This window comes from Bubalus kerabau, chromosome 1 (assembly GCF_029407905.1).
Source record: "Bubalus kerabau isolate K-KA32 ecotype Philippines breed swamp buffalo chromosome 1, PCC_UOA_SB_1v2, whole genome shotgun sequence".
NCBI classification, from domain to species: Eukaryota; Metazoa; Chordata; class Mammalia; order Artiodactyla; family Bovidae; genus Bubalus; species Bubalus kerabau.
In genome coordinates, this window is record NC_073624.1 from 40,319,966 (window position 1) to 40,345,576 (window position 25,611).

At 39.2% G+C, this 25,611-nt stretch overlaps 2 protein-coding genes across 3 annotated transcripts in view; both read left to right on the forward strand.

Annotated features, from left to right (window-relative positions):
- The first annotated feature begins 7,474 nt into the window (after positions 1-7,474).
- Positions 7,475-25,611, forward strand: part of CCDC91 (coiled-coil domain containing 91) — a 400,614-nt gene continuing 382,477 nt past the window's right edge. For both annotated transcript variants that reach the window (XM_055572830.1, XM_055572840.1), the window contains exon 1: positions 7,475-7,612. The gene's annotated coding sequence lies outside the window, so the exon portion shown is untranslated. The remainder of the gene's footprint in view (positions 7,613-25,611) is intronic.
- Positions 20,020-21,452, forward strand: LOC129646516 (chromobox protein homolog 3-like). Its single transcript, XM_055572865.1, has one exon. The coding sequence runs from the start codon at positions 20,124-20,126 to the stop codon at positions 20,673-20,675; it is 552 nt and encodes a 183-aa protein (XP_055428840.1). The 5' UTR covers positions 20,020-20,123; the 3' UTR covers positions 20,676-21,452.

A 25,611-nucleotide genomic window follows, 5' to 3' on the forward strand; every position in this document is an offset into this window, starting at 1 on the left:
AGACTCTCTCTGAACTATTTTAACCAATATATATATTATAAACCCAACTGGCTCATCTATGAGAGTCAGTTTATAATATCCATCATACTAATCAAAAAACTTAATTTTAGACACGAAAACCCACTTATAGCATTCATTTTATTGATTAGCGAAGTCTGAAGTGTTAATGGAAGACAGTGATAGCTGAAGCACTTATTCTTGCTGTGTTTGGAAAACAGTCTTTCTGATTAAACACCATCTGAATACTTCTAGTGTGAACTCTAGATTATGGCAACTGACGATCATTAGACGATAAAGTAAATTAAGTAACATATATGAATGCATATCATATGATCTACACTAAAGTATTTTGAGGTAAGGTATAACAAACTAGTGGTGAAGAGCCTGCTTGCCAATGTAGGAGACACAAGAGCCACAGGTTCGATCCCTGGATCGGGAAGATCCCCTGGAGGAGGGTATGGCAACCCATTCCAATATTCTTGTCTGAAGAACTCCATGGATAGAGGAGCCTGGCACACTACAGTCCATAACATGCATGCACACACATAACAAGCAAATTCAAACTGACTTAACATTCCACACAATATTCAACACTGAATATTGAGGATGAGTAGCAGAAAAGTCAAACTATGTTGATTTGATTTGAAGGCTCACGTAAATGAATAATGAATACGGGAAAAGCAAGGGGCCAGAGGAGTGCCTGTTTGAAACTTTTACAGCTTGTAATTTTGCAGCTTGTTCCTAATATTCTTTTGTCTATTTGCAATGCTACAGATCTTTGTTTATTTGATCAGCGTTCCAGCTCCATGTCTCCTTCAATTTTTGGTCACAAGATGACTACCTTCAACAACAAGGACCACATGCTTTCTCATTCAAATCGAGGGTGGAGTAGGAGGGGAGAGGGTGCCACGTCTCACAACCTTGGGCAAAGTCCTGGAGTTGGTGCCCACTCTCAAACCATTTGTTATGGCCAGGGGAACACCATAGGTCAGGACTGATCCAAATTGGATTTATTTCTGGGATAAGGGTTAGGGTTAGGGTTAGGGTTAGTTCCATCTAAATTTCTGAGATATGTGCTACAAATGTAGGAAGAGTAAAATAAATGTCAGGCAAGTGTTCACTACAATCACTTTCAAAGCATGTAAATATATGACAATGATATAATTTTCTCTGTTGAAATGAAAACAAAACAAAACAAAAAACCCAAAACCTTACTCTAAGCATATGTAATAAAGATCCTGACTCTATTTTTGATGTTTGACCACTGACAACTTTCAAGCCTCACCAGTTCTCTCTTGACCCGCATCTGGGAAGGCTGATATGAAAGCCCCGATGCTCCTTCTCTGGTGCCATAGAGAAATTCAGGCTGTAGAAGCCCTGGTGGCCACATGAGAATTTTCATCTTAGAGCTACAGCCTAGCCACCATAAAATGCCCAAGACTAGTCTTCTCCAACTCCACTACAAAGACATTTTGGATTTGCTCGGAAGGCTTGCCCTGCTCTTTCCAGAAAGTCTCATTATGTGAGCAATAACTTTCATATACCCCTTGATATATGTGTGGTTGAAATCTGAACCAAATTTCAGGTGTGTGTCCATTTCACTTCTGTGGGTGATTGCAATAGCATATAAGCTATAAGAGCAATAAGTTGTAGTGTTTCATTATTCTTATCAACAAGTGTATCATCTTCTTCCCGAATCCCCTACTTCTTTGAAAATTACCAGGAACTTGGGATATATCTTTTGTTCTTTCTTAATTTTTCTTTTTTCTTTTTTTTTGCTGCCCACCATGCCTTTCAAATCCTCTTTGCCAACTTCATGGCTACTACCTCAACTCAGGCTTTCAAAATTTCTCATTCTAATTATTTCATCAGTCTTCTATTATAATAATTGGTTTGTTTTCCCAGTCTTGGCCATTTATTCTCTAATGCCTCCACCTTACACATTGCTCCTGAAGTAATTCTCCCCCAAACTTGCCTAAACAATCCATTAGACTTCCATTAGATTTCAAACTCCTTCAGTTCAGTTCAGTTCAGTTCAGTTCAGTCACTCAGTTGTGTCAGACTCTTTGTGACCCCATGAATTGTAGCATGCCAGGCCTCCCTGTCCATCACCAAATCCTGGAGTTCACTCAAACTCACGTCCATTGACTTGGTGATGCCATCCAGACATCTCATCCTCTGTTGTCCCCTTCTCCTCTTGCCCCCAATCCATCCCAGCATCAGGGTCTTTTCCAATGAGTCAACTCTTTGCATGAGGTGGCCAAAGTACTGGAGTTTCAGCTTCAGCATCATTCCTTCCAAAGAAATCCCAGGGCTGATCTCCTTCAGAATGGACTGGTTGGATCTCCTTGCAGTCCAAGGGACTCTCAAGAGTCTTCTCCAACACCACACTTCAAAAGCATCAGTTCTTCGGCACTCAGCTTTCTTTACAGTCCAACTCTCACATCCATACATGACCACTGGAAAAACCATAGCCTTGCCTAGATGGACCTTTGTTGGCAAAGTAATGTCTCTGCTTTTCAATATGCTATCTAGGTTGGTCATAACTTTCCTTCCAAGGAATAAGCGTCTTTTAATTTCATGGCTGCAGTCACCATCTGCAGTGATTTTGGAGCTCAAAAAAATAAAGTCTGACACTGTCTCCACTGTTTCCCCATCTATTTGCCATGAAGTGATGGGACCAGATGCCATGATCTTCGTTTTCTGAATGTTGAGCTTTAAGCCAACTTTTTGACTCTCCTCTTTCACTTTCACCAAGAGGCTTTTGAGTTCCTCTTCACTTTCTGCCATAAGGGTGGTTTCATCTGCATTTCTGAGGTTATTGATATTTCTCCCAGCAATTTTGATGCCAGCTTGTGCTTCCTGCAGCCCAGCGTTTCTCATGATGTACTCTGCATATAAGTTAAATAAGCAGGGTGACAAGATACAGCCTTGATGTACTCCTTTTCCTATTTGGAACCAGTCTGTTGTTCCATGTCCAGTTCTAACTGTTGCTTCATGACCTGCATATAGGTTTCTCAAGAGGCAGGTCAGGTGGTCTGGTATTCCCATCTCTTTCAGAATTTTCCACAGTTTATTGTGATCCACACAGTCAAAGGCTTTGGCATAGTCAATAAAGCAGAAGTAGATGTTTTTCTGGACCTCTCTTTCTTTCTCAGTGATCTAGTGGATGTTGGCAATTTGATCTCTGGTTGCCCTGCCTTTTCTAAATTCAGCTTGAACATTTGGAAGTTCACCATTCATGTACTGTTGAAGCCTGCCTTGGAGAATTTTGAGTATTATTTTACTAGCGTGTGAGATGAGTGCAATTCTGTGGTAGTTTGAGCATTATTTGGCATTGCCTTTTTGGGGGATTGGAATGAAAGCTGACCTTTTCCAGTCCTGTGGCCACTGCTGAGTTTTCCAAATTTGCTGGCATATTGAGTGCAGCACTTTCACAGCATCATCTTTCAGGATCTGAAATAGCTCAACTGGAATTCCATTACCTCCACTAGCTTTGTTCATAGTGATGCTTTCTAAGGCCCACTTGACTTCACATTCCAGGATGTCTGGCTCTAGGTGAGTGACCACATCATTGTGATTATCTTGGTCGAGGAAGCAAAACTATTTATCTTGCCCTATCTACATTTTTCCATTTCCTCTGCCACACTTCCCCTCATCATCACCTTTGCTTCCATGATATCTACATACACACTGCTGCTGCTGCTAAGTCGCTTCAGTCGTGTCCAACTCTGTGCGACCCCACAGACGACATACACACTACACAACACTGAAGTCAACAGTTCATATGCAAGGAAATACATATAAAGGTGCATGCTTCTTTGTCTGGAGCACATTTTCATCTCTTCTTAGCTTGGCCAATTCTAATTAATTCTTCAAAATTCATCTTGTGCTTTACATTTTATGAGAGGTACTTCCTGTTTAATGCAGAGTGAGGGAGATGCTCCTCCACATTTCAACAACAAACTTAATTTCAGTGCTTACTATCATCATAGTTGATTTGATCCTCTACATCTTTCTCCAAATTTGATCTTCTTGAGGGCAGGAACTATGTTTCTCGTCTCAGAATGTCACAGTCTATTAGGGTGGTAAGTCTGTAGATACATAAATAACAAAGGTAACTAACAATAAAAAAGATGACTTATGGAAAGTCAGTAATAGAGTCATAAGTTCTAGAGGAGATAAAAAGGCTCACTGTGGAGATATTAGGGCCTTGCTGCTGCTAAGTCGCTTCAGTTGTGTCCAAGTCTGTGTGACCCCATAGACGGCAACCCACCAGGCTCCCCCGTCCCTGGGATTCTCCAGGCAAGAACACTGGACTGGGTTGCCATTTCCTTCTCCAATGCATGAATGTGAAAAGTGAAAGTGAAGTCGCTCAGTTGTGTCCAACTCTTAGCGACCCCATGGACTGCAGCCCACCAGGCTCCTCCATCCATGGGATTTTCCAGGCAAGAGTACTGGAGTGGGGTGCCATTGCCTTCTCCAGATTAGGGCCTTAGTACATTGCAAATGGGAATGAAAAAATAGTAGCCACTTTGGAAAACAGTTCAACTGTTCCTCAAAAGGTTAAACATAGACTTACCACATGACCCAGCAATTCCACTGCTATAAGAGAAATGAAAACATATGTTGATACAAAAACTTGTATATCAATGTTTATAGAAGCATTACTCATAATAGCCTAAAAGTGGAAACAATCCAAATGTCTACCAGTTGAAGAATGGATAAACAAAGTTTGTGAACATGGCTTGAAGTGAAAGAAGCCAGTCACAAAAAACCGCATATTGCATGATTCTGTTCACAGGCCATGTCCTGAACAGACAAACCTAAAGAGACAAAAAAAGTAGATTAGTGCCTGTCTAGGGCATCAGGGAGAAGGGAACAAGAGGAATGGGAAGTGACTGACAAAGGCTATGAGGTTTATTTGGGGGTGATGAAAATGTTCTGAAGTTGATTGTTGTGATCATTGCACAACTTTGTGATTATACCAACAACCACTGAACTGTACTTAATAAAAGGAGAGAAAGACTTCCTGGTGCTGGAGAAATCTGGATACACAAATGAATGATGTGAAAAGCAGAGATAGCACGTTTCAGTGAATTAACAAATCTTTTTGTTCAGCAGACTTGATCTGAATCTGCTCTGCCGCTTGGACAAGTTACCTTTCCTAAGCTTGTATCCTCATCTAAAAAGTGAATATATCAGTATAATTATTTCAGAGGATTAGTGTGATGACAAATTATATAACAGATGAAAATATTTAGCCGGGAACAAAGCGAGTGTTCAATAAATATTAGTTTCTATTATTATTATAAATCGGCTCAATATTGAATATTGGATTAGGTGAGACAAAAGGAGCGTGTTATATCAATGAAAACTCTCAGAAACTTATTTGACGTTTGTAGCAGAAAGAAATTTGAGGCACAAAACAATACAAAGATAATTGTATATATTCAGCTTAAGAAACATTTATTAAATTCTTTCTTCTAATCACTAGACACTGTGCTAGATTGCAGAATATAAAGATAAAGGAGAAGTAGACTAAAAGATGTGCAAATGAGAAGTGGTCCTTGACTTGGTGGTCCAGCACACAGGTAAACAAATAATGTGTAGGAAAGTATCCTATTTCTTATAATACAAATGTTGGTTTTGCACACACCTAAGATGGTGGACAGGAAAAAAAGGGTACATAAGAGGTGACATTCATGCTCAATATTGAAACTGTTTGTTAATCCCTTGAGCCTGCAATTACTGGAAAACTTATTGTTAGGATTCTTTGCTGACATTTTCCACCTCCAATACAGAGCAGAGATGCTTACAGGCTTGATCCTCTTTTGTTCAATGGAAAGATGAGAAAAATAATGTCCAAAATGTTAAAGTTCAAAATGTTAAAGAATGCTTGTTATACAATGATCATCAATATTCCAGACACTAATGATTAAATTCCCAGGCTACTTGTCTTTCTTATTTGGCTGTTGACTCCTTGAAGGTAAAATCTTGAGTGTATCTTATGCTCTTTTTGGATTGTCCCAACTTGGCTCAGTAGTTACATTAACAAATTGGTAAATGTTCCCAAATACCTCTTGGCTTTCCCTGTGGCTCGGTGGTCAAGAATTCACCTGCCAATGCAAGAGTCACAGGTTTGATCTCTGGGTGGGGCAGATCCACTGGAGAAAGTAATGGAAACCCACTCCAGTTATCTTGCCTGGGAAAACCCATGGACAGAGATACCTGGTGGGCTATAATCCATGGGGTTGCAAAGAGTCAAACATGACTCAGTGACTAAACAACAACAAATCCCTATTATGTCAAAATTGGAAGAATCTTTATTAAAAAAAAATCTATATAACTATGGGTGTCTTCTCTAGCAGCTCAGACGGTAAAGAATCTGTTGGCAATATGGGAGACCTAGGTTAGATCTGAAAAGGAACAATAGCAACAAAACAACTTTATATAACCATGCTTGTTTTCAAATAAAATGGTCATTTTATCATTCTCTCTTTTCTTTAGGTGGAGAAGGCAATGGCACCCCACTCCAATACTTTTGCCTGGAAAATCCCATGGATGGAGGAGCCTGGTAGGCTGCAGTCCATGGGTCGCGAAGAGTCGAACACGATTGAGCGACTCCACTTTCGCTTTTCACTTTCATGCACTGGAGAAGGAAATGGCAACCCACTCCAGTGTTCTTGCCTGGAGAATCCCAGGGACGGGGGAGCCTGGTGGGTTGCCGTCTATGGGGTCGCACAGAGTTGGACACGACTGAAGTGACTTAGCAGCTTGTCTTTAAGAGAAACTATTTGAAGGTTTGGTAAACAGGGAGTAACTTGGCAGCTGAAAACAGATTTTCCTTTGAACAGAGATGGCATGTACAGATCTCTGTGATGTGGAGATAAAGCCAAGAACAAACGTAACTCTAGAGCAAAGATCTTTGGCTGGAGTCATGCAGCAGTGGTCTCGAGAGGCTCTGAACTTGACTGCAACCTGGTGCTGTGAGAGTTCTGATGGTCAAGAGGAGACGTTGTCTAGTCCACTCTTTTCTTGAGCACTTAACTCAGTTCCAGTATTTAGGGTACTCTGTTTGGAAGTGGTTAAGAAATCAGGGCCCGTTCTTCTCGGGACCAGTCCTACCAAGTCCTAGACAGGAGTGCCATTATGGGGATGGTTTGACTTGAATGGGTTAGGCACAGAAACAGAGTCTGTCATTCAAGTGAACAAGAAGCTGTAACCAACAGGAGGTAGCGCCCGAGTCAACCTGTTTCACAGGGAAGCGCTCTGAAGACCACAGGAGCCCAGAGTGGCGGGTCTCGGAAGATTGGGCCTGGGGCTTGCGCTTGGCCTGGGCATACGTGACGCGCCTGTGGGCGTTGAGTGACAGACGCGGTGTTGGGCGGGCCTTGGCGGAAATCAACTTCCGGGGGCAGAGGCTCTGGAAGCCGGGTGGTGAGTGCGCTGTCCCAACGCCTGTTCCTGGGCCCCATTCGCCTAGGTCTGGGTCGCGCCCGGGGGCGCGCGTGTGGCTGTGTGCTGGGGGTGGCTCACCTGGCGCTGTGGGGGAGCAGCGCAGTTGTGGTGGCAGTGACGGCAGGCCGCAGCGGCGAGAGCCGGGGCGCAGGTAAACGGACGCTCGCCTTCTGGGCCTGGGTCTGGGGCCCGGGCCGCACGAGGCCGGCGGCGCGCCCTGAGGCGGCCTGGGCACGGGCGGGGAGCGCGGACGGGCTTCTGCCACCGGCGGGTACGACCCCGGTCCAGGGAGGTCTCGGGCCGGGGAGTCACGGGGCGTGACCCGCCGCGGGCGGGAACTGAGCCTAGCTCCCCAGCGGGCGGTGTCTACCCGTGCTTTCTCTCGCCGGCAAATTTCTGCCCCTGCATGTTCCAGAACCTAATGTTTTCGGAAGTCTACGCACAAGTACACGTGATTACTGTGTCACCAAAGCTCCCATGAACGGTGACTTTGATCCTTGCCGAGTTTTCACCGATCGCGCCTTGTTTAAGTTTTCCCTTTGACTTAAGTACAACAGGGTCCGTCAGACAGTCAACATTTCCTTGTCTTTACTTAGGGCCACAGACTGCAATAAAAGTAGCATTTCAGAGTGAAGGCAGTGGCTGGTAACTTTCCAAGTGGTGAGGCATCTTTCATCCCCTTAAGTGCGCCCCCTCTCCTGCAATAAAGATGATTCTTCCATCTGCCCTTGTTGCATACTGCGGAGCAAAGCTTTGGACGTAAAACCTATGTTTGGCTTCACTTGAAGGAGTGGGAACTCTATTAAAAGCAGCTCTGAGTGGGTTTTTTTTTTTTTTTTTTTTTTTAATTTGGTAGGGTGATGTTGCTGCTGCTACTCTCACTTGCTTCCCTGATAAGAGTTGGGGCACAGCCTGATTACCTGGAGGGTCAAGTTCTGACCACAGCTGTAGGTGATTCAGAGGCGCCTTAGGAATTAGGACTCTCTTTCTCCTTATCTCCCCTTCTGAACTGTACAGGAACTGATGCCCACCTTACTCGTTAAATATTTATCTGGGCGGTAGTTGGACGAAGGCTTTTGGATGGCATTTTGAATGTTGCATTCGTGCTGGTGATTGGGGGTGGCCTGACTTCATCTTGTAATGGGGGGATGGGCTAACATTTCACCCTACAATTTAAGACCGAATTCCCAGAATATTTAGCTGGGTGGGATGACAGGGACTGGCAATAAATTTACGTTGTTCTCTGCCATCGGAGACCTGTATCCTTTATCTCATTTGCTTTCTGCTGCAGTTTCTGTTCCATTGAGGGGATTAGCGCTACTGTACCTGTAAGGTTGATGGAGCTGGAGGACGCCAGATAGAGTGCACCTGTATGGTGCTGGCGACTGGGTAAATTGTGTGGTAGAGAATTGCCCTGGTTACGAAGTTTGGTATACTGCAGGCTGGCTAGGAAGTTGTTCTGTGAGTTGGGAAATATTATTATTAATTGGTTTCCCAGCAACAGTACACGCCAAATGGAATAAACATAAAACAAAGTGGTGAAAGTTACACTTTACCTAACTTTTCTTAAATGGAAAAATGTATCTTCTTATTGGAGTGATCAGCTCAAAACTCCTATTTTATTTTAATCATCTTGATATCAGACAAACAGAAACTGCAGAAAGTCATCATAGAGAGACAGCATTTTTTTTTTTTTTTGGGGTGGCAGTAGGGGGAAAAAAAGAAGGTAGATGGTTACCAAGTAGCTAGTCTGAAGCTTAAATGGACAAATAGGAATTTGCCTAGTTAGAGGAATTTTATCTTGTATTCCTAGCTTAGATATATGGTTGTGAAGTATATAGGACTGTTATAAATAAAGAAAACTATGTTTATTGTCTTGTTCTTCATAGCAGAAATTGGGGTGGAAGTGCATTCGGTTGGCTGAGGTCATTTTTATTAGTAACTTGGAAAGGGCATGTTTAGGTGAGTGTTTCCAAATTTTAGCTTGTAATCACTGTGCCTTCTTTATCAATCTGTTACTTGTGACTTTTGGTCTTTCTTGAAACTCATCAAATTTTGTTATTTTCTGTCTAAACAATGAGAACAATAAAAAGGACATACTGGAGAAACTTTTTATATCAGTGTGTTTCTTCTTACTAATGATAAATCAGTATTTTGATTTGTAATATTTCTAAAAAATTTTTGTTTCCCCCACTGTTTCTCCTCCACCCCAATACCCATTTAGGTGGGTTGTCATTTAATTTGAAACATATTTTTCAAAGCTTCCCTGGTAGCTCAGTGGTAAAGAACCCACCTGCTAATGCAGGAGACTGGGACTTGATCCCTGGGTGGGGAATATTCCCTGGAGAAGTAAGTGGCATCCCATCCCTGTATTCTTGCCTAAAAAATTCCTTGGACAGAGGAGTCCAGTTGGCTACAGTCCACGGTGTTGCAGAGAGTCAGACATGACTGAACAATTAAATAACAACAACATATTTTTCAAAAGAGCATGTCTTGTGTCTTTTAAAATGTGGGCTTATTGAGGTATAGTTTATAAGTAAAAACAGTCTCTAGTATCTTGTTCTTTAAACTGACACATGCACAATATTCGTATAACTGCCACCACAATCCAGACACAGAACATTTCAATCATTCCAAAAAGTTCCCTCATGCGACTTTGTAGTTGGTTTCCTCCCCTCAGTGGTTGATCAGGCAACCACTGATCTGTTCCCTATCCATATAGCTTTGTCTTTTCTGGAATGTCATATAAACGGACTCCTACAACAAATAGAATTTTTTTCTGGTTTCTTTCACTTAATGCTTTTGTGATTCACCCATTTTGGTGCATGTATCATTGCTTTGTCCTTTTTTGCTTTATTGCCAAGTACTATTTCATTTTTTGCATTAATCACTGAGGAAGGCTTTCTTATCTCTCCTTGCTATTCTTTGGAACTCTGCATTCAAATGGGTATATCTTTCCTTTTCTCCTTTGCTTTTAGCTTCTCTTCTTTTCTCAGCTATTTGTAAGGCCTCCTCAGACAACCATTTTGCCTTTTTGCATTTGTTTTTCTTGGGGATGGTTTTGATCACTGCCGCTGCACAATGTCACGAACCTTCGACCATAGTTCTTTGGGCACTGTGGCTATCAGATCTAATCCCTTGAATCTATTTGTCACTTCCACTATATGATCATAAGGGATTTGATTAAGTCAAACCTGAATGGTCTAGTGGCTTTCCCTACTTTCTTCAATTTAAGTCTGAATTTGGCAATAAGAAGCTCATGATCTGAGCCACAGTCAGCTCCCGGTCTTGTTTTTGCTGACTGTATAGAGCTTCTCTATCTTTGGCTGCAAAAAATATAATCAGTCTGATTTTGGTATTGACCATCTGGTGATGTCCATGTGTAGAGTCTTCTTTTGTGTTGTTGGAAGAGGGTGTTTCCTATGACCAGTGCATTCTCTTGGCAAAACTCTGTTAGCCTTTGGCTTGCTTCATTTGCCTGTTATTCCAGATATCTCTTGACTTCCTGCTTTTGCTTTCCAGTCCCCTATGATGAAAGGGATATCTGGTTTGGCTGTTAGTGCTAGAAGGTCTTATAGGTCTTCATAGAACTGTTTAACTTCAGCTTCTTCAGCATAACTAGTTGGGGCATAAACTTGGATTATTGTGATATTGAATGGTAGAACAGGAAAGACTAGAGATCTCCTCAAGAAAATTATTGATACCAAGGGAACAGTTCATGCAAAGATGGGCACAATAAAGGACAAAAATGGTATGGAACTAATAGAAGCAGAAGATATAAAGAAGTGGTGGCAAGAATACAAAGAAGAACTGTACAAAAAAGATCTTCATGACCCAGATAACCACAATGTGTGATCACTCATTTAGAGCCAGACATCCTGGGATGCGAAGTCAAGTGGGCCTTAGGAAGCATCCCTACAAACAAAGCTAGTGGAGGTGATGGAATTCCAGTTGAGCTATTTCAAATCCTAAAAGATTTCAAAGTGTGAAATCCTAAAAGCTGTGAAAGTGCTGCACTCAATATGCCAGCAAGTTTGGTCAGCAGTGGCCACAGGACTGGAAAAGGTCAGTTTTCATTCCCATCCCAAGAAAGGCAATGCCAAAGAATATTCAAACTACTGCACAATTGCACTTATCTCACACGCTAGTAAAGTAATGCTCAAAATTCTCCAAGCCAGGCTTCAACAGTATGTGAACCGTGAACTTCCAGATGTTCAAGCTGGTTTTAGAAAAGGCAGAGGAACCAGAGATCTAATTGCCAACATCCGTTGAATCATCAAAAAAGCAAGAGAGTTTCAGAAAAACATATACTTGTGCTTTATTGATTATGCCCAGGCCTTTGACTATGTGGATCACAACAAACTGTGGAAAATTTTTCAGGAGATGGGAGTATCAGACCACCTGACCTACCTCCTGAGAAATCTGTATGCAGGTCAAGAAGCAACAGTTAGAACCAGACATGGAACAATGGACTGGTTCCAAATCAGGAAGGGAGTACTTCAAGGCTGTATATTGTCACCCTGCTTATTTAACTTATATGCAGAGTATATCATGAGAAACGCTGGGCTGGATGAAACACAAGCTGGAATCAAGATTGCTGGGAGAAATATCAATAACCTCAGATATGCAGATGATACCCCTATTTTGGCAGAAAGTGAAGGAGAACTGAAGAGCCTCTTGAAGAAAGTGAAAGAGGAGAATGAAAAAGCTGGTTTAAAACTCAACATTCAAAAAACGAAGTTTGTGGCATCTGGTCCCATCACTTCATGGCACATAGATGGGGAAACAATGGAAACAGTGACAGACTTTATTTTCCTGAGCTCCAAAATCACTGCAGATGGTGAATGCAGCCATGGATTTAAAAGACACTCCTTGGAAGAAAAGCTATGACCTAGACAGCATATTAAAAAACAGAGACATTACTTTGCTGACAAAGGTCTGTCTAGTCAAATCTGTGGTCTTTCCAATAGTCATGTGTGGATGTGAGAGTTGGACTATAAAGAAAGCTGAGCACTAAAGAATTGATGCTTTTGAACTGTGGTGTTGGAGAAGACTCTTGAGAATCCCTTGGACAGCAAGGAGTTCCAGTCAATCCTAAAGGAAATCTGGCCTGAGTATTCATTGGAAGGACTGATGCTGAACTTGAAACTCCAGTACTTTGGCCACTGAAGTGAAGAACTGACTCATTTGAAAAAACCCTGATGCTGGGAAAGATTGAAGGCAGGAGGAGAAGGAGATGACAGAGGATGAGATGGTTGGGTGGCATCACCTACTTTATGGACATAAGCTTGAGCAAGCTCTGGGAGTTGGTGATGGACACGGAAGCCTGGCATGTTGTAGTCCTTAGGATTGCAAAGTGTTAGACATGACTGAGTGACTGATCTGACTGCCTATTTCATTTTATGGCTATATCACAGTTTTATTTATTCACCAGTTAATGGACATTTAGGTTGTTTCTCATTTAGGAATGAAGGTGCTATAAACGTTCATGTACATTTCTTTGTACATTCTTCTGTGGGTCTTTGTGTAGATAAATGGTTTCATAACTTTTGGTTAAATTTCTAGGAGTATGAATCTCTGATCATGTGGCAGATGTTCACTTAACTTTATAACATTACCAAAGATAAGAAATTACCAGCATTGTTTGATGGTTCCATTTTCTCCACATGCTGGTCAGCATTTGTCATTTTGCTTTTAATTTCAGCTATTCTGATAGATATTTAGGGCTATCTCAATGATGTTTTAGTTTGAATTTTCCTATCAGCTGATATGTTGAGCTTCCCTGGTGGCTCAGATGGTAAAGAATCTGCCTACAACATGGGAGACCTGGGTTTGATCTCTGAGTTGGGAAGTCATGATAACCCACTCCAATATGCTTGCCTGGAGAATCCCCATGGACAGAGGAGCCTGGTGGGCTACAGTCCATGGGGTCACAAACAGTTGGAAATGACTGAGTGACTAACCACAGCAGTACTTTGAGCATCTTTTCATGTGCTCATTTGCTGTCATTTGCTATCTTGTGTGTTTTCTTTTGTGAAGTATCTGTTAAAATCTTTGGTCTGTTTTATTACTGAGTTGTAAGAAGTCTGGATACAATTGCTTTATCATGTATAGTTTGGCAGATATTTTCTTTCAGTCTGTGGTTTGTCTTTTTATTTTCTTAATTGTATCTTTCAAAGAGTTGAAGTTGTACATTTTGAAGAAGTCCACATTATCATTTTTTTTTCTTTTGTAATTTGTGCTTTTGCGACCTATCTAGAAAATTTTGACTAACCCAGAGATACAATGATTTTTTTTTCTGTGTTTTCTGTTAGAACTTTTATAGTTTTAGATTTTACCTTTAGTTCTGTGATCTGTTTTGATCAGCCTTTTATTCATTTCTGTTTGTTGTACAAGATATGTGTCAAAGTTCTTTTTCTCTCTTTCTTTTTTTTGGTATATGGACACCTAATTTGTCCAGTAACACTTGTTGAAGAGACTATCCTTACTATCCTTTCTTCAGTAAAATTTCTTAGCATCTTTGTCAGAAATCAATTGACTCTATGTGTAGATACATTCCTGGACTCTCAGTTCGGTTCTGTCATTCCATGTGTCTTTCTTTTGGCCAAAACGACACTGTCTTCATTAATGTAACTTCGTAGTTTTGTTTTGAAATTAGGAAGTCTGAGTCTTCCATTTTTTTTTTTTTCTTTTTAATTGTTTTAGTTATCCTAGCTCTTTCTTTCCATATATGTTTGTAGAATCAGCCTATTTCTATAGAAAAGCATCCTGGAATTTTGATTCTGGACGCATTGAAGTTATAATTTTGCTTGAAGAGAATTGACATCTGAATGGTTTCTAATCCATTAATAAAGCCTTGATTTTCCTCATTAATATTTTAAGCTTTTAGCATAAAACTTTAACACACGTTTAAAAAGTGTATGTTTTATGTTATTTGGTGCTGTTGTAAATGGTATTCTTTTTAAAAGTTTCAATTTACAATTATTTATATAAATAAATTGATACTTTATTTTGACCCTGAATTCTCAATCTTGTTAATAAATTCACTTACACTAGTAGGTTTTTTAGACTCTTCGGAATTTTCTATGTAAACAATCTTGTCTGCCAGTAGAGACGGTTTTAGTTAGTTCATATTTTCCTATTTGCCTTTTATTTATTTTATTTTATTTTCTCATTATACTGGCTAGGACCTTCATGATGAGGTTAAACAGAACAAGTAAGAGCTGACATCCTTGCCTTAATTCTCATCTTAGTGGGGAGAGTATGTTATCTTTTACCACGAAGTAGTTAGCTATTTGTTTTTTGTAAATACAATTCTCATCAAATTGAGGAAATTTTTTTTAACTTCTAGTGAAAATTTTTAAAAAATCATAAATGAATTTTGTATTTTTTTGATTGTGGAAATTGTAGTTGATTAGAATGGAAAGTTGAAAAATAAACCAGTAAAGAAAAGAATTAATCCATTTCTATTAGTATGAAATAATTCCTGCATTATTATTCCTGCATAAAAATTCTGGCATTTTTGTTTGTTTTTATTTTGAAAACATTTAAAAAACAAAGTTGTAAATATTGTCATTTTTTCCTTTTCACTAAACATTACACTCATTGCTTACTGCATCATGAATTTCTTGAAAATTTGACTTGTATGTTCTTGATTTGTCATTCGGATGGTTGTTTTCCCCATTAGAATTAATATTAAGTCTATGTGCATAATTCTGATAAAATTCTTTTAGTTGATTTTTTTAAAAGTGATTATTACTCAAAATGCATGAACTTTTTCCAAATTCTTAATATACATTGCTGCCTTGTTTAATTTAATATTCCTAGAATTTATCTTCCTGGGCCTTTATTTGCAACAAATTTTGGAGCGAAAGGTGGCAGTTAATATTGTTGATTTCTTTGGAGCAGTGTTGCAAGATAGACTCCTAGGATTTCAGAAACTCGGTTTATTAGATTTATCTAGTTTATATCATTTATTTTATAGGTTTAGCCTGTGCAATAAGTAAATGACTTTTTCTTCCACATTATTATTTTTCTGCCAGTGATCTAGATAAAATTCCTGATGCATTTTGTGTAATGTAAAATGCTCAAGTTCTTTTTATAAGGATTGTAGAAATCTTTGTGTTCAATATCATGCAGAAACCCTTTATGCATGTTGTTTTATTGAATTCCAATCAGACTCTTTTGTTGTAGCTAAGTAGTATTTTCCCCATTTAATAGATGAGAAAACTGAGTCTCAGACAAGTGAACAATGTTATTCAAGGTTGTATCAACAGTGAGTGGTAGAGTTGGATTGATCACAAGTGTTTTTTTTTAATACTGCTTTTATTTGTAGACTACAATACCAATATTTGTATTTGTAAGGCCTCCTCAGACAGCCATTGCTTTTTTGCATTTCTTTTTCTTGGGGATAGTCTTGATTCCTGTCTCCTGTACAATGTCACAAACCTCTGTCCATACAGTCAGCAAAAACAAAACCGGGAGCTGACTGTGGCTCAGATCATGAACTCCTTATTGCCAAATTCAGACTGAAATTGAAGAAAGTGGAGAAACCCACTAGACCATTCAGGTATGACCTAAGTCAAATCCCTTATGACTATACAGTGGAAGTGAGAAATAGATTTAAGGAACTAGATCTGATAGAGTGCCTGATGAACTATGGAACCATAGCCTTGACTAGACGGACCTTTGTTGGCAAAGTAACTGCTTTTTTTTTTTTCCATCAAATCCCCAATTTTTTTTTGGTGCAAGTTTGGCTTTGGGAAGTGCTTTGGAGCTTCTTCTCAGTCCAGCCACTGAGCTAGTTGTTGCTGGTTGTCGTATAAAATCCACTTTTCTTTGCATGCCACAGTCCAATTGAGGAATGGTTAATTGGTGTTGTGTGGAATAAGAGAAGAAGACTCTTCAGAACGACGATTTTTTTGATTTGCAGTCAGTTCACAAGGCACCCATTTACCGAGCCTTTTCAGCTTTCAGCTTTGCTTCAAATTCCAAAGAACTCAACTCCGTGGCTGACGTTGTGTTCTTGGGCAACTTCTGTAGTTGTAAGAGAATTAGCTTCAATGATGTTTCTAAATTGGTCATTGTCAACTTCCAGTGGCTGACCACTATACTCTTCATCTTCAAGGCTGTCATCTCCTTTGCAAAACTTCTTGAACCAACACTGCACTGTATGTTTGTTAGAAGTTCCTGGGCCAAATGTGTTGTTGCTGTTTTGTTGTCTCTGCTGTTTTACCTCCCATTTTGAACTCAGATAAGAAAATTGCTTGAATTTACTTTTTGTCTAACATCAGTTCCCTAGTCTAAAGTAAATATAAAATAAACAGCAAGTAATAAGTCAGTAGAAAAAAAATAAATGCACATTAAAATGATGTTTAACATAACCACATTTATTTAAGAATGTATTCCAATATCAAATGGCAAATTTCTACAAGCAAAAACTGCAGTTACATTTGCATCAACCTAGTATTTGTTTTCTGTATATTTTTAAGTGTTTTTGTTGTTGCTGTTCCTTAATCCCATTACTGCTTTGTGTTGTATTAAATAGATATTTTCTAGTGTTCCATTTTAATTCTTTTATTGTTTCTTTCACTATGTTTAAGTTACTTTTTTAGTGATTGCCCTGAGGATTACAACTAATGACTTTATAACAGTCTGGTGTCTATTTTGAATCAGCACCAACAATCTCACATTTATAAAAAGTTTGCCCCTATGTAGTTCCATTTCTTCTCCTTTGTTGTGCAGCTATTGCATAAATTACATCTTTCTATGTTGATTCCCATCAACATAGATTTGCAGTCTTTTTTGGGCAGTTGTCTTGTAAATTGTATAGGTGAAAAAAGAATTACAAATATACCTTTTGTGAAAGTCACTCAGGTGTCTCTGTGACTCCTTGTGACCCCATGGACTGTAGCCTGCCAGGCTCCTCTGCCCTTGGAATTCTCTAGGCCAGAATACTGGAGTGGGTAGCCATTCTCTTCTCCAGGGGATCTTCCCAACCCAGGGATCGAACCCAGGTCTTCCGCATTGCAGGCAGATTCTTCACTGTCTGAGCCATCAGGGAAGCCCAAAATATATCTATAGTTACATAGATAAATATAAAAGACAATTTTTATATTTACCTGTGTCTTTTATATTTGCCTGTGTAGTTATCTTTACTGGTGCTCTTTATTTCTTTGTGAGAATTCAGTCGCTTTGTGTGGTTCTTTCATTTCAGCCTGATTACTCCTTTTAGAATTCCTCATAGATAAGACTTCCTGGTGATAAATTCTCTTTGTTTTTGCTTTGAGTAAGTCTTAATTTCTCCTTCTTTTTTTTTTTTTTTTTTAGTATTAGTTTTGCTGGGTATAGAATTCTTGGTTGAAAGTCTCTCTTTCAGCGCTTTGGGCCATCCCATTGCCTTCTGCCTCCATGGTTGTTTATGAAAAGTCAGGTAAAAAATCTTATCACTGATTGCTTGTACCTGATGAGTTGCTTCTGTTTTGCTGATTACAAGATTCTCTCTTTGTCTTTGGCATTTGGAAGTTTGATTATGACACCTTAAAGTGTGGGTCTCTTTTAATTTTATCCTACTTGCAATTTGTTGAACTTCTTGGATGTGTAGGTTAATGTTTTTCATCAAATTTGTGAAATTTTCTAGCATTATTTCCTTAAGTAGTTTTTCTGCCCCTTTCTCTCTCTCCTTGTTTTCTGGAACTCTGATTATGCTTATGCATATGTTAGTTTTCTTGGTGGTTATCCACAGGTCTTTGATACTTTGTTAATTTCTTTTTTATCCTTTTTCCTTTTGCTCAGACTGGTTAATCTCAATTGACCTATCTTCACATTCACTGATTCTTCCTTCTATCATTTCATAAATTTGGTGTTGAGGTCTTCTAGTGGATGTTTTAAAATATCAGTCAATGTACTTTCAACTCTATAGATTTTTTTTAAATTTATTTTTTTATTGGAGGATAATTGCTTTACAGAATTTTGTTGTTTTCTGTCAAACCTCAATATGATTCAGTCATAGATATACATATATCCCCTCCCTTTTGAACCTCCCTCCCATCTCCTACCCCATCCCACCCCTCTAGATTGATACAGAGCCGCTGTTTGAGTTTCCTGAGCCATCCAGCAAATTCCCCTTGGCAGTCTATTTTACATATGGTAATGTAAGTTTCCATGTTACTCTTTCCATACTGCCCTCTCCCCATGTCCATAAGTCTGTTCTCTATGTCTGTTTCTCCATTGCTGACCTGTAAATAAACTCCATATTTTATGTTTTATTTTTATAACTCCTGTCTTTTCATTAATATTCTTTATTTTGTGAGACTTTGTTTCTTGGCATGTATCAATTTTTGTTGAAACTAGACATTTATAAATATATGTTTGTTGTGTATATATACTTTAAATATATATATATACACATATATTTATACATATTTATTTATATATACATATTTATATATACATATAAATATATATATATATACACACATATATATACTTTATATATATATGTAATGTGGCAACTCGGGATATCAAATTTTTTTCTCTCCTCTCCAGGTTTTTAATATTTTTATTGTTACTATTTTTCTTGCTATTTTTCTGTCTTGGTGAACTCTTTATGTAAACTCTGTGTTATTTGTCTTGTGTGGCCACTTGGAATTATGCCATTCTGTCTTATATTTTTGGGTCAATTTAAATAGAGGAAATATTTAGTTAGGGCTTGTGAATTATGCTTAAAAATTAATAGAATTATTAAAATGATTATAAAAAGAAAACATTATTAAATGCTTATAGTATGCTATGCCTGAATGTAGTACTTGGTTAATGGGATTTTCTAGTAAAGAAAGGTAAGTAGAAGCTCAGTTTTTTTTTTGTTTTTTTTTTGTTTTTTCAATTTGGTGAAAAATCTCTAGACTTGTACTTGTGGAGTTTTAATGCCTTGGTAATTAAAGGTAACTGAACTTATTATTTTTTCCCTAGCATTTAACTCACTGACTTAGCATCTTGTCATCTTGTACTACCTGAGAGTCATAATTGAGAATGTTATTTTCACTATTTTAGAAGAGATTTGGATGATTGTTGCTTTCAAACAGTTGATAAGAACATGGGGTTAAAGTGTAGAAATACTTACAATGAATGGAACTTAAGTGAATAAAACTTACTGTTGTCAGTGCCATCACCCAATAGCTAGCATTTTTTGGATTTGGTTATATATTTACTCAGTAGAGAGAGAGTGTCAGTTGATGTTTCTGTAGGATCTTGACACTATTGCATATAAAAAAAGAACCATTGGGATTGCCTAGATTGCCTTGTGAGAAAACTTTGGATTTTTAGCTAATGGCTCAGTTAATCTTCATAATGGTACAGAGGAAAAGTTGTTCAAACATTGCTCAGAAGGTGTCAGATTTGTCAGGAATATACCCAATTATAGAGGCTTGTGTGTTTCAGACATTTTTGTTTCCACATGCATATTTAATTCTGTTTTTGATGAGCTAGAGTCTATATATTTTAGAAGTCTTTAAGATACATTTGGTACTCAATTACTTATTATATATGAAAGTGAAAAAAATAAATTACAAGTTAAAATCAGATGAAAAGGGAGACGTCACAGACCCGGGACCTGGAGCAGCTCAGAGGCGGTGAATAATAGCTCTTCAAGTCTGCAATAAAAAATGGCCTCCAATAAAACTACATTGCAAAAAATGGGAAAGAAGCAAAATGGAAAGAGTAAAAAAGTTGAAGAGGCAGAACCTGAAGAATTTGTAGTAGAAAAAGTGCTGGACCGCCGTATAGTGAATGGGAAAGTGGAGTATTTCCTGAAGTGGAAGGGATTTACAGATGCAGACAATACTTGGGAACCTGAAGAAAATTTAGATTGTCCAGAGTTAATTGAAGCATTTCTTAATTCTCAAAAAGCTGGTAAAGAAAAAGATGGAACAAAAAGAAAATCTTTGTCTGACAGTGAATCTGATGATAGCAAATCAAAGAAGAAAAGAGATGCTGCTGATAAACCGAGAGGTTTTGCCAGAGGTCTTGATCAAGAACGAATAATTGGTGCCACAGACAGCAGTGGAGAATTAATGTTCCTCATGAAATGGAAAGATTCCGATGAGGCAGACTTGGTACTGGCAAAAGAGGCAAATATGAAGTGTCCTCAAATTGTAATTGCTTTTTATGAAGAGAGTCTAACTTGGCATTCTTGTCTGGAAGATGAGGCTCAATAATTGTTTGCATTGCCTTTTATATATATTTATATATATATATATAAAACATGGGTCTTGGTTTTTTGATTTATTAGTGTGAAGAAATAACTACATTCTAATGAAAATCAGGTTTGATTTGTTTGTTTTGAAGTAATATTGGGAAAGTTACATTGGGTTTTTTGGGTTTTTTTCCATCTGTAGCACTGGTTACTTTGAACAAATAAAAGCTTTCTGTAGTTGCCTCCTTCAGTAGGAAATAATTTGATACCATGGTATATTATTTCCTCAGCATTAGAGAACAGTTTTTCTAAATGTTGGAGGAAATCTCCATAGTCATTACTCAATCAGAATTTAGAATTTGCATTTAACTCATATATGCCTGAGGACCATTCTAAGTTTTTTATATGTATACATAAAAGACATATGTAAATGGTTTGGGAGTTAATTTTTTTGTTGTGGTTTTTGTTTTGGTAAATATATTTAAATCACAGCCTTTCATAACCATGGATAAGCCCATGTTCTGGAATTACATCATTTTGAGCAATATAAGAAATAACTTCAACTTAGATTAAAAATTTAAGTCTTAACCTTTCAAATTAAATAATTTTGTAATTAATTAGACACATTAAGGAATTTAAATTGGGTAATTTTTTAAAGCATCCCTATCAGAATCTGCATATAAATGCAGTTTTATATGCAGAAACCCTGGAAGGAAAATTTTTATCGCTATCAACCACCTTCCCAATCAAATGAAAAAAGTAGAAAAATTCTGGTTTGTTTTAATATAGCAAAGCAAAACTTAACTAAATGGACACTTGATGATTCCTTCTGGTGAACCATTGTTTTACAAGAAATTGAAGTCTCTGTGCTATATTTAGGAAAGGTTGTGATACATGGGATGTCTCAGATTTGTTCATGGAAACCTAATCAGATAGTTTTTAAATATTGGCAGTTTACAATCTACAGGAATAAATGAGTGAACAAACTTTTCTAATCTAAAAAAAAAAAAAAAAAAAAACAATCAGATGAAAAAAATGATCCTGCCAAAGATACTGGTGCCTTGATTCAGGAAGAAATGAAAATCCGTGATTAGGACAGTTTTATATTATCTTAGAAAGATGTGAGCAAGCAAGTCCTTTATGTGTTTTTTTGGTAAACAGGTCTGTTTTCTGTTAAAGGACACTACTAGCAGATGAAGGCCTTTGATAGGTTCATGAACAAGGATTTAATGATTGTCAAACTGAGTTTATGAAAGTGAAATAATGGACTACTGAGCTATGGTGAGAAGCAAAATTCAACTCAACAGAAATCTTTATTGAGCCCTGACTATAATTTCAGGGTTCTGTACTAGGCAGTGGAAGATACAGAAATAAATGTCACTTGATTTTCAAGGACCTCCCAGTCAAGTAGGTGAGAGTAATGTAAATGATACATTATAGGGAGAGCACTGATTGAAAAGTAATGGGGTCCTGAAAGTTAGACTAGGAATGCAAGGGAAGACCCTGATGAAGCTGGATACATTGAGCCCCTGAATGCTGATGAGTATTTTTGCCAGTGGAAGCATCCTTCCCATGCTCAGTGATGGTGGCTTTCTCATCCTCACTGGGGGCTCTGCCTCACTCCTGTGGGAGTAGCTCTCCACAACTGTCTGAGATGTGAGGGGATTAATTTTGCATTAATGGCTACTCCAGAGGCAGTTGCCAAAAAAGGCAGTGCTGATCTCCTTAAGACCTGCCCCTTCACTCTTCTAGATCTATGACTAGACTCAAATCCCAGCAGGTTTCTAAAGATGAGGTACAAAGTGTGACTTATGGGGAAATGTTCTACACTCCAAAAGAACTACTTGAGCTTTTTAATTTATACAGACAGAAATCCAGGGAACATGTGTGAGAATGATACTAGAGGTATGGCATAATCATGAGAAGAACATAAAACCAAACCAGACAGAATTTATGTATATGGGCTCACTAAGCAGAGCTTCTGCATTTAGTGTGGCTGTTTGACTGAAATATGCACCAAAAGGTGGCACACAGTGAGTGAGTTGGAAACACAGTTCAGTTCAGTTCAGTTCAGTCACTCAGTCGTGTCCAACTCTTTGCGACCCCATGAATCGCAGCACGCCAGGCCTCCCTGTCCATCACCAACTCCCGGAGTTCACCCAGACTCACGTCCATTGAGTCAGTGATGCCATCCAGCCATCTCATCCTCTTGTCCCCTTCTCCTCCTGCCCCAATCCCTCCCAGCATCAGAGTCTTTTCCAATGAGTCAACTCTTCACATGAGGTGGCCAAAGTACTGGAGTTTCAGCTTTAGCATCATTCCTTCCAAACACAGGACCTACCTATTTTGGTTCAGGGATTCAAAGGCTTTGAAGAGATTCAGAGGCTTAGGGAGATAGGCATATTAGAGTGGATTTGTCTTTTAAGAAGTGCTCACCCCAACTGGGAGTCCAGAGACATACCTTTTACTAATATTATGAGAGATAAATCGTGAGGGGAGTCCTGGCATCCTTGAAGAGTTCTGTGATTGATTCAGTGGGAATGCAGTCACTGAATCGGGAAAACTAAATGCAAATGGGAGGAAATGAATTCCAGGGTGACAGGACCCAGTCGTGACATCTAAATGTCAAAGGCAAGGTGAACCAGGTTTGGACAGCAGAGTCAAAGTGTCAGTTATGATAGTTTGACTCATGCAGAACAGTGGTGTGGGCTAGTTGATTATGGTGGTCCTAGAAGTGAAAAGACAGGAAGCCTACTAAATTCTTACTTGATCTGTATAAGCAGAAAAGTTCTAGGTCAGGTGAACAGAAGTCTAGCCTGAATCATAAAAACAGAGTCATGACCCATCAGTCAATTCTAAGACTTGAATTTTTGCAGACTTAGAATCCTTTGAGTGAAGACGAGGCAAGGTCCCTTTGAAGAAGGACTCTGGTACACTGCCAAAGGATATACTGGTAATCTTTCTCCCAGCCCTCCCCAAAGGGACCTACAGCCTTTTACTAGATTGTGCATTGGGGAAAAGGAAATAATCAGACCTTCCAAAGACTACTGGATATTGGCTTTGGACTGATGCTAATTCCAAGAGACCCAAATTGTCCCTTTGGTCTATCAGTCAGCATAGTGGCTTATGGAGATCAAGTAATCACTGAAGTTTTAGTTCAAGTCTGTCTCACAGTGGGCTCAGTGGGTCCCCAAGTCCATCCTGTGGTGTTTTGTCCAGTTCTAGAATGCATAATTGGAATAGATATATTCAGCAGCTGTTGCAGTCTCCACATTGGTTCCCTGACCAGTGGAATGAAGGTGATTATGGTGAGAAAGCCTAAATGGAAGACAGTATAATTGCCTCACCTAACAACATAGTAAACCGAAAGCAGTTTCTCATTTCTGGAGGAATCGCAGATATTAGTGCCATCATCAAGGACATGAAACATGCAGGGACGGTGATTCCCAGCACTTCCCCATTCGTCTGATCTGTTTGGCCTGTGCATAAACAGATGGATCTTGGAGAATGAGAGTGAATTATTACAAGCTTAGCTGTGTGGTGATTGCAGTTGCAGTTGCTATACCAGGTATGGTTTTATTGCTGGAGCAGTTTACTACATCCCCAGGTGACTGTGTACAGCTCTTGATCTGGTAAATACCTTTGTCTCCATCTCTGTCAATAAGGTCTAACTGAAAAAGTTTGCTGCCAGCTGGCAAGGCCAGCAATACACCTTCACTGTCCTACCTCAGGGGTATATCGGCTCTCCAGCCCTACATCATAATTTAGTTTGTGTGACTCTGAATCACCTGATTCACACTGGTCCATTAAATTGAGGACATTATGTTGACTGGACCTCGTGAATAAGAAGCACCAACTACATTAGACTTGTTAGTAAACATTTTAGTGTCAGAGTGTAAGAAACAAGTCTGATAAAAGTTCAGGGACCTCCTACCTCAGAGAAATTTCTAGGGGTCCAGTGGTGTGACGTATCTTCAGATATCACATCTAAGGTTAAGACAAGGATAAGTTTTTGCATCTGGGCTCTCCTACAATCAAGAAAGAGGCACAACGTTCAGTGGCTCTCTGGACGTTAGAGACAACATAGTCCTCATTTGGGGTATTTTGCTCTGGCCTGTTTCCTGACTCAAAACGCTGTTAATTTTGATTGGGACCCAGAACAAGACCAAGATTCTGCCAAAGGTCCAGGATGCTGTGCAAGCTGCTCTGTCACCTGGGCCATGGGATCCAGGAGATCTGGTGGTCCTTCAAGTGTAAATGGCAGATAGTGATACTGTTTGGTACCTTTGGCAGATTTCTGCCAGGGAATTACAGAGCAGGCCCTTCGGATTTTGGACCAACGCCTTGCCATCCTCTATGGGTAACTGTGTTTCTTGAGAAATAGCTGTTGTTCTACATTTGGGCCTTAGAGACTGATTGCATAACCATGGGACACCAAGTTACCATGTCACCTTAGCGGCTTATCATAAAATGAGTGCTATCTGACCCGCCAACCCAGAAAATTGGGCATGTACAGCAGAACTTCATTATCAAATGAAAGCGGTATATATCTGATCAGGCCTGAGCAGGCCTTCAAGGCACAGACAAGTGGAAGAAGTGGCCTAAATGTCCTGGTCCCTACTCTGCTACAGTGTCTTTTTCCAGAGTACACCTGTGGCCTTGTGAAAAGTTTGCTAAGATCAGACCACAGAAGAGAAGACTAAAGCCTGGTGTATAGATGGTTTTGCATAATACACAGGCAGCCCAGAAAAGTGGTTGACTGCAGTAGTACAGCCCATTTCTGGGACATCCCTGTAGGATAGTAGTGAAGGGAAATCCTCCCTGTGGGCAGAACTTCAGGCATTGCACCTGGTTATTCACTTTGCTTGAAAGGATAAATGACCAGACATGCAGATGTGCACTGATTCATGGCCTCTGGCCAGTGGTTTGGCTGGATGGTCAGGATCTTGGGAGAAACA

Bases quoted from the DNA above. Each gene is read 5' to 3' on its own strand.
- LOC129646516 (XM_055572865.1), top strand. From the start codon at position 20,124: ATGGCCTCCAATAAAACTACATTGCAAAAAATGGGAAAGAAGCAAAAT.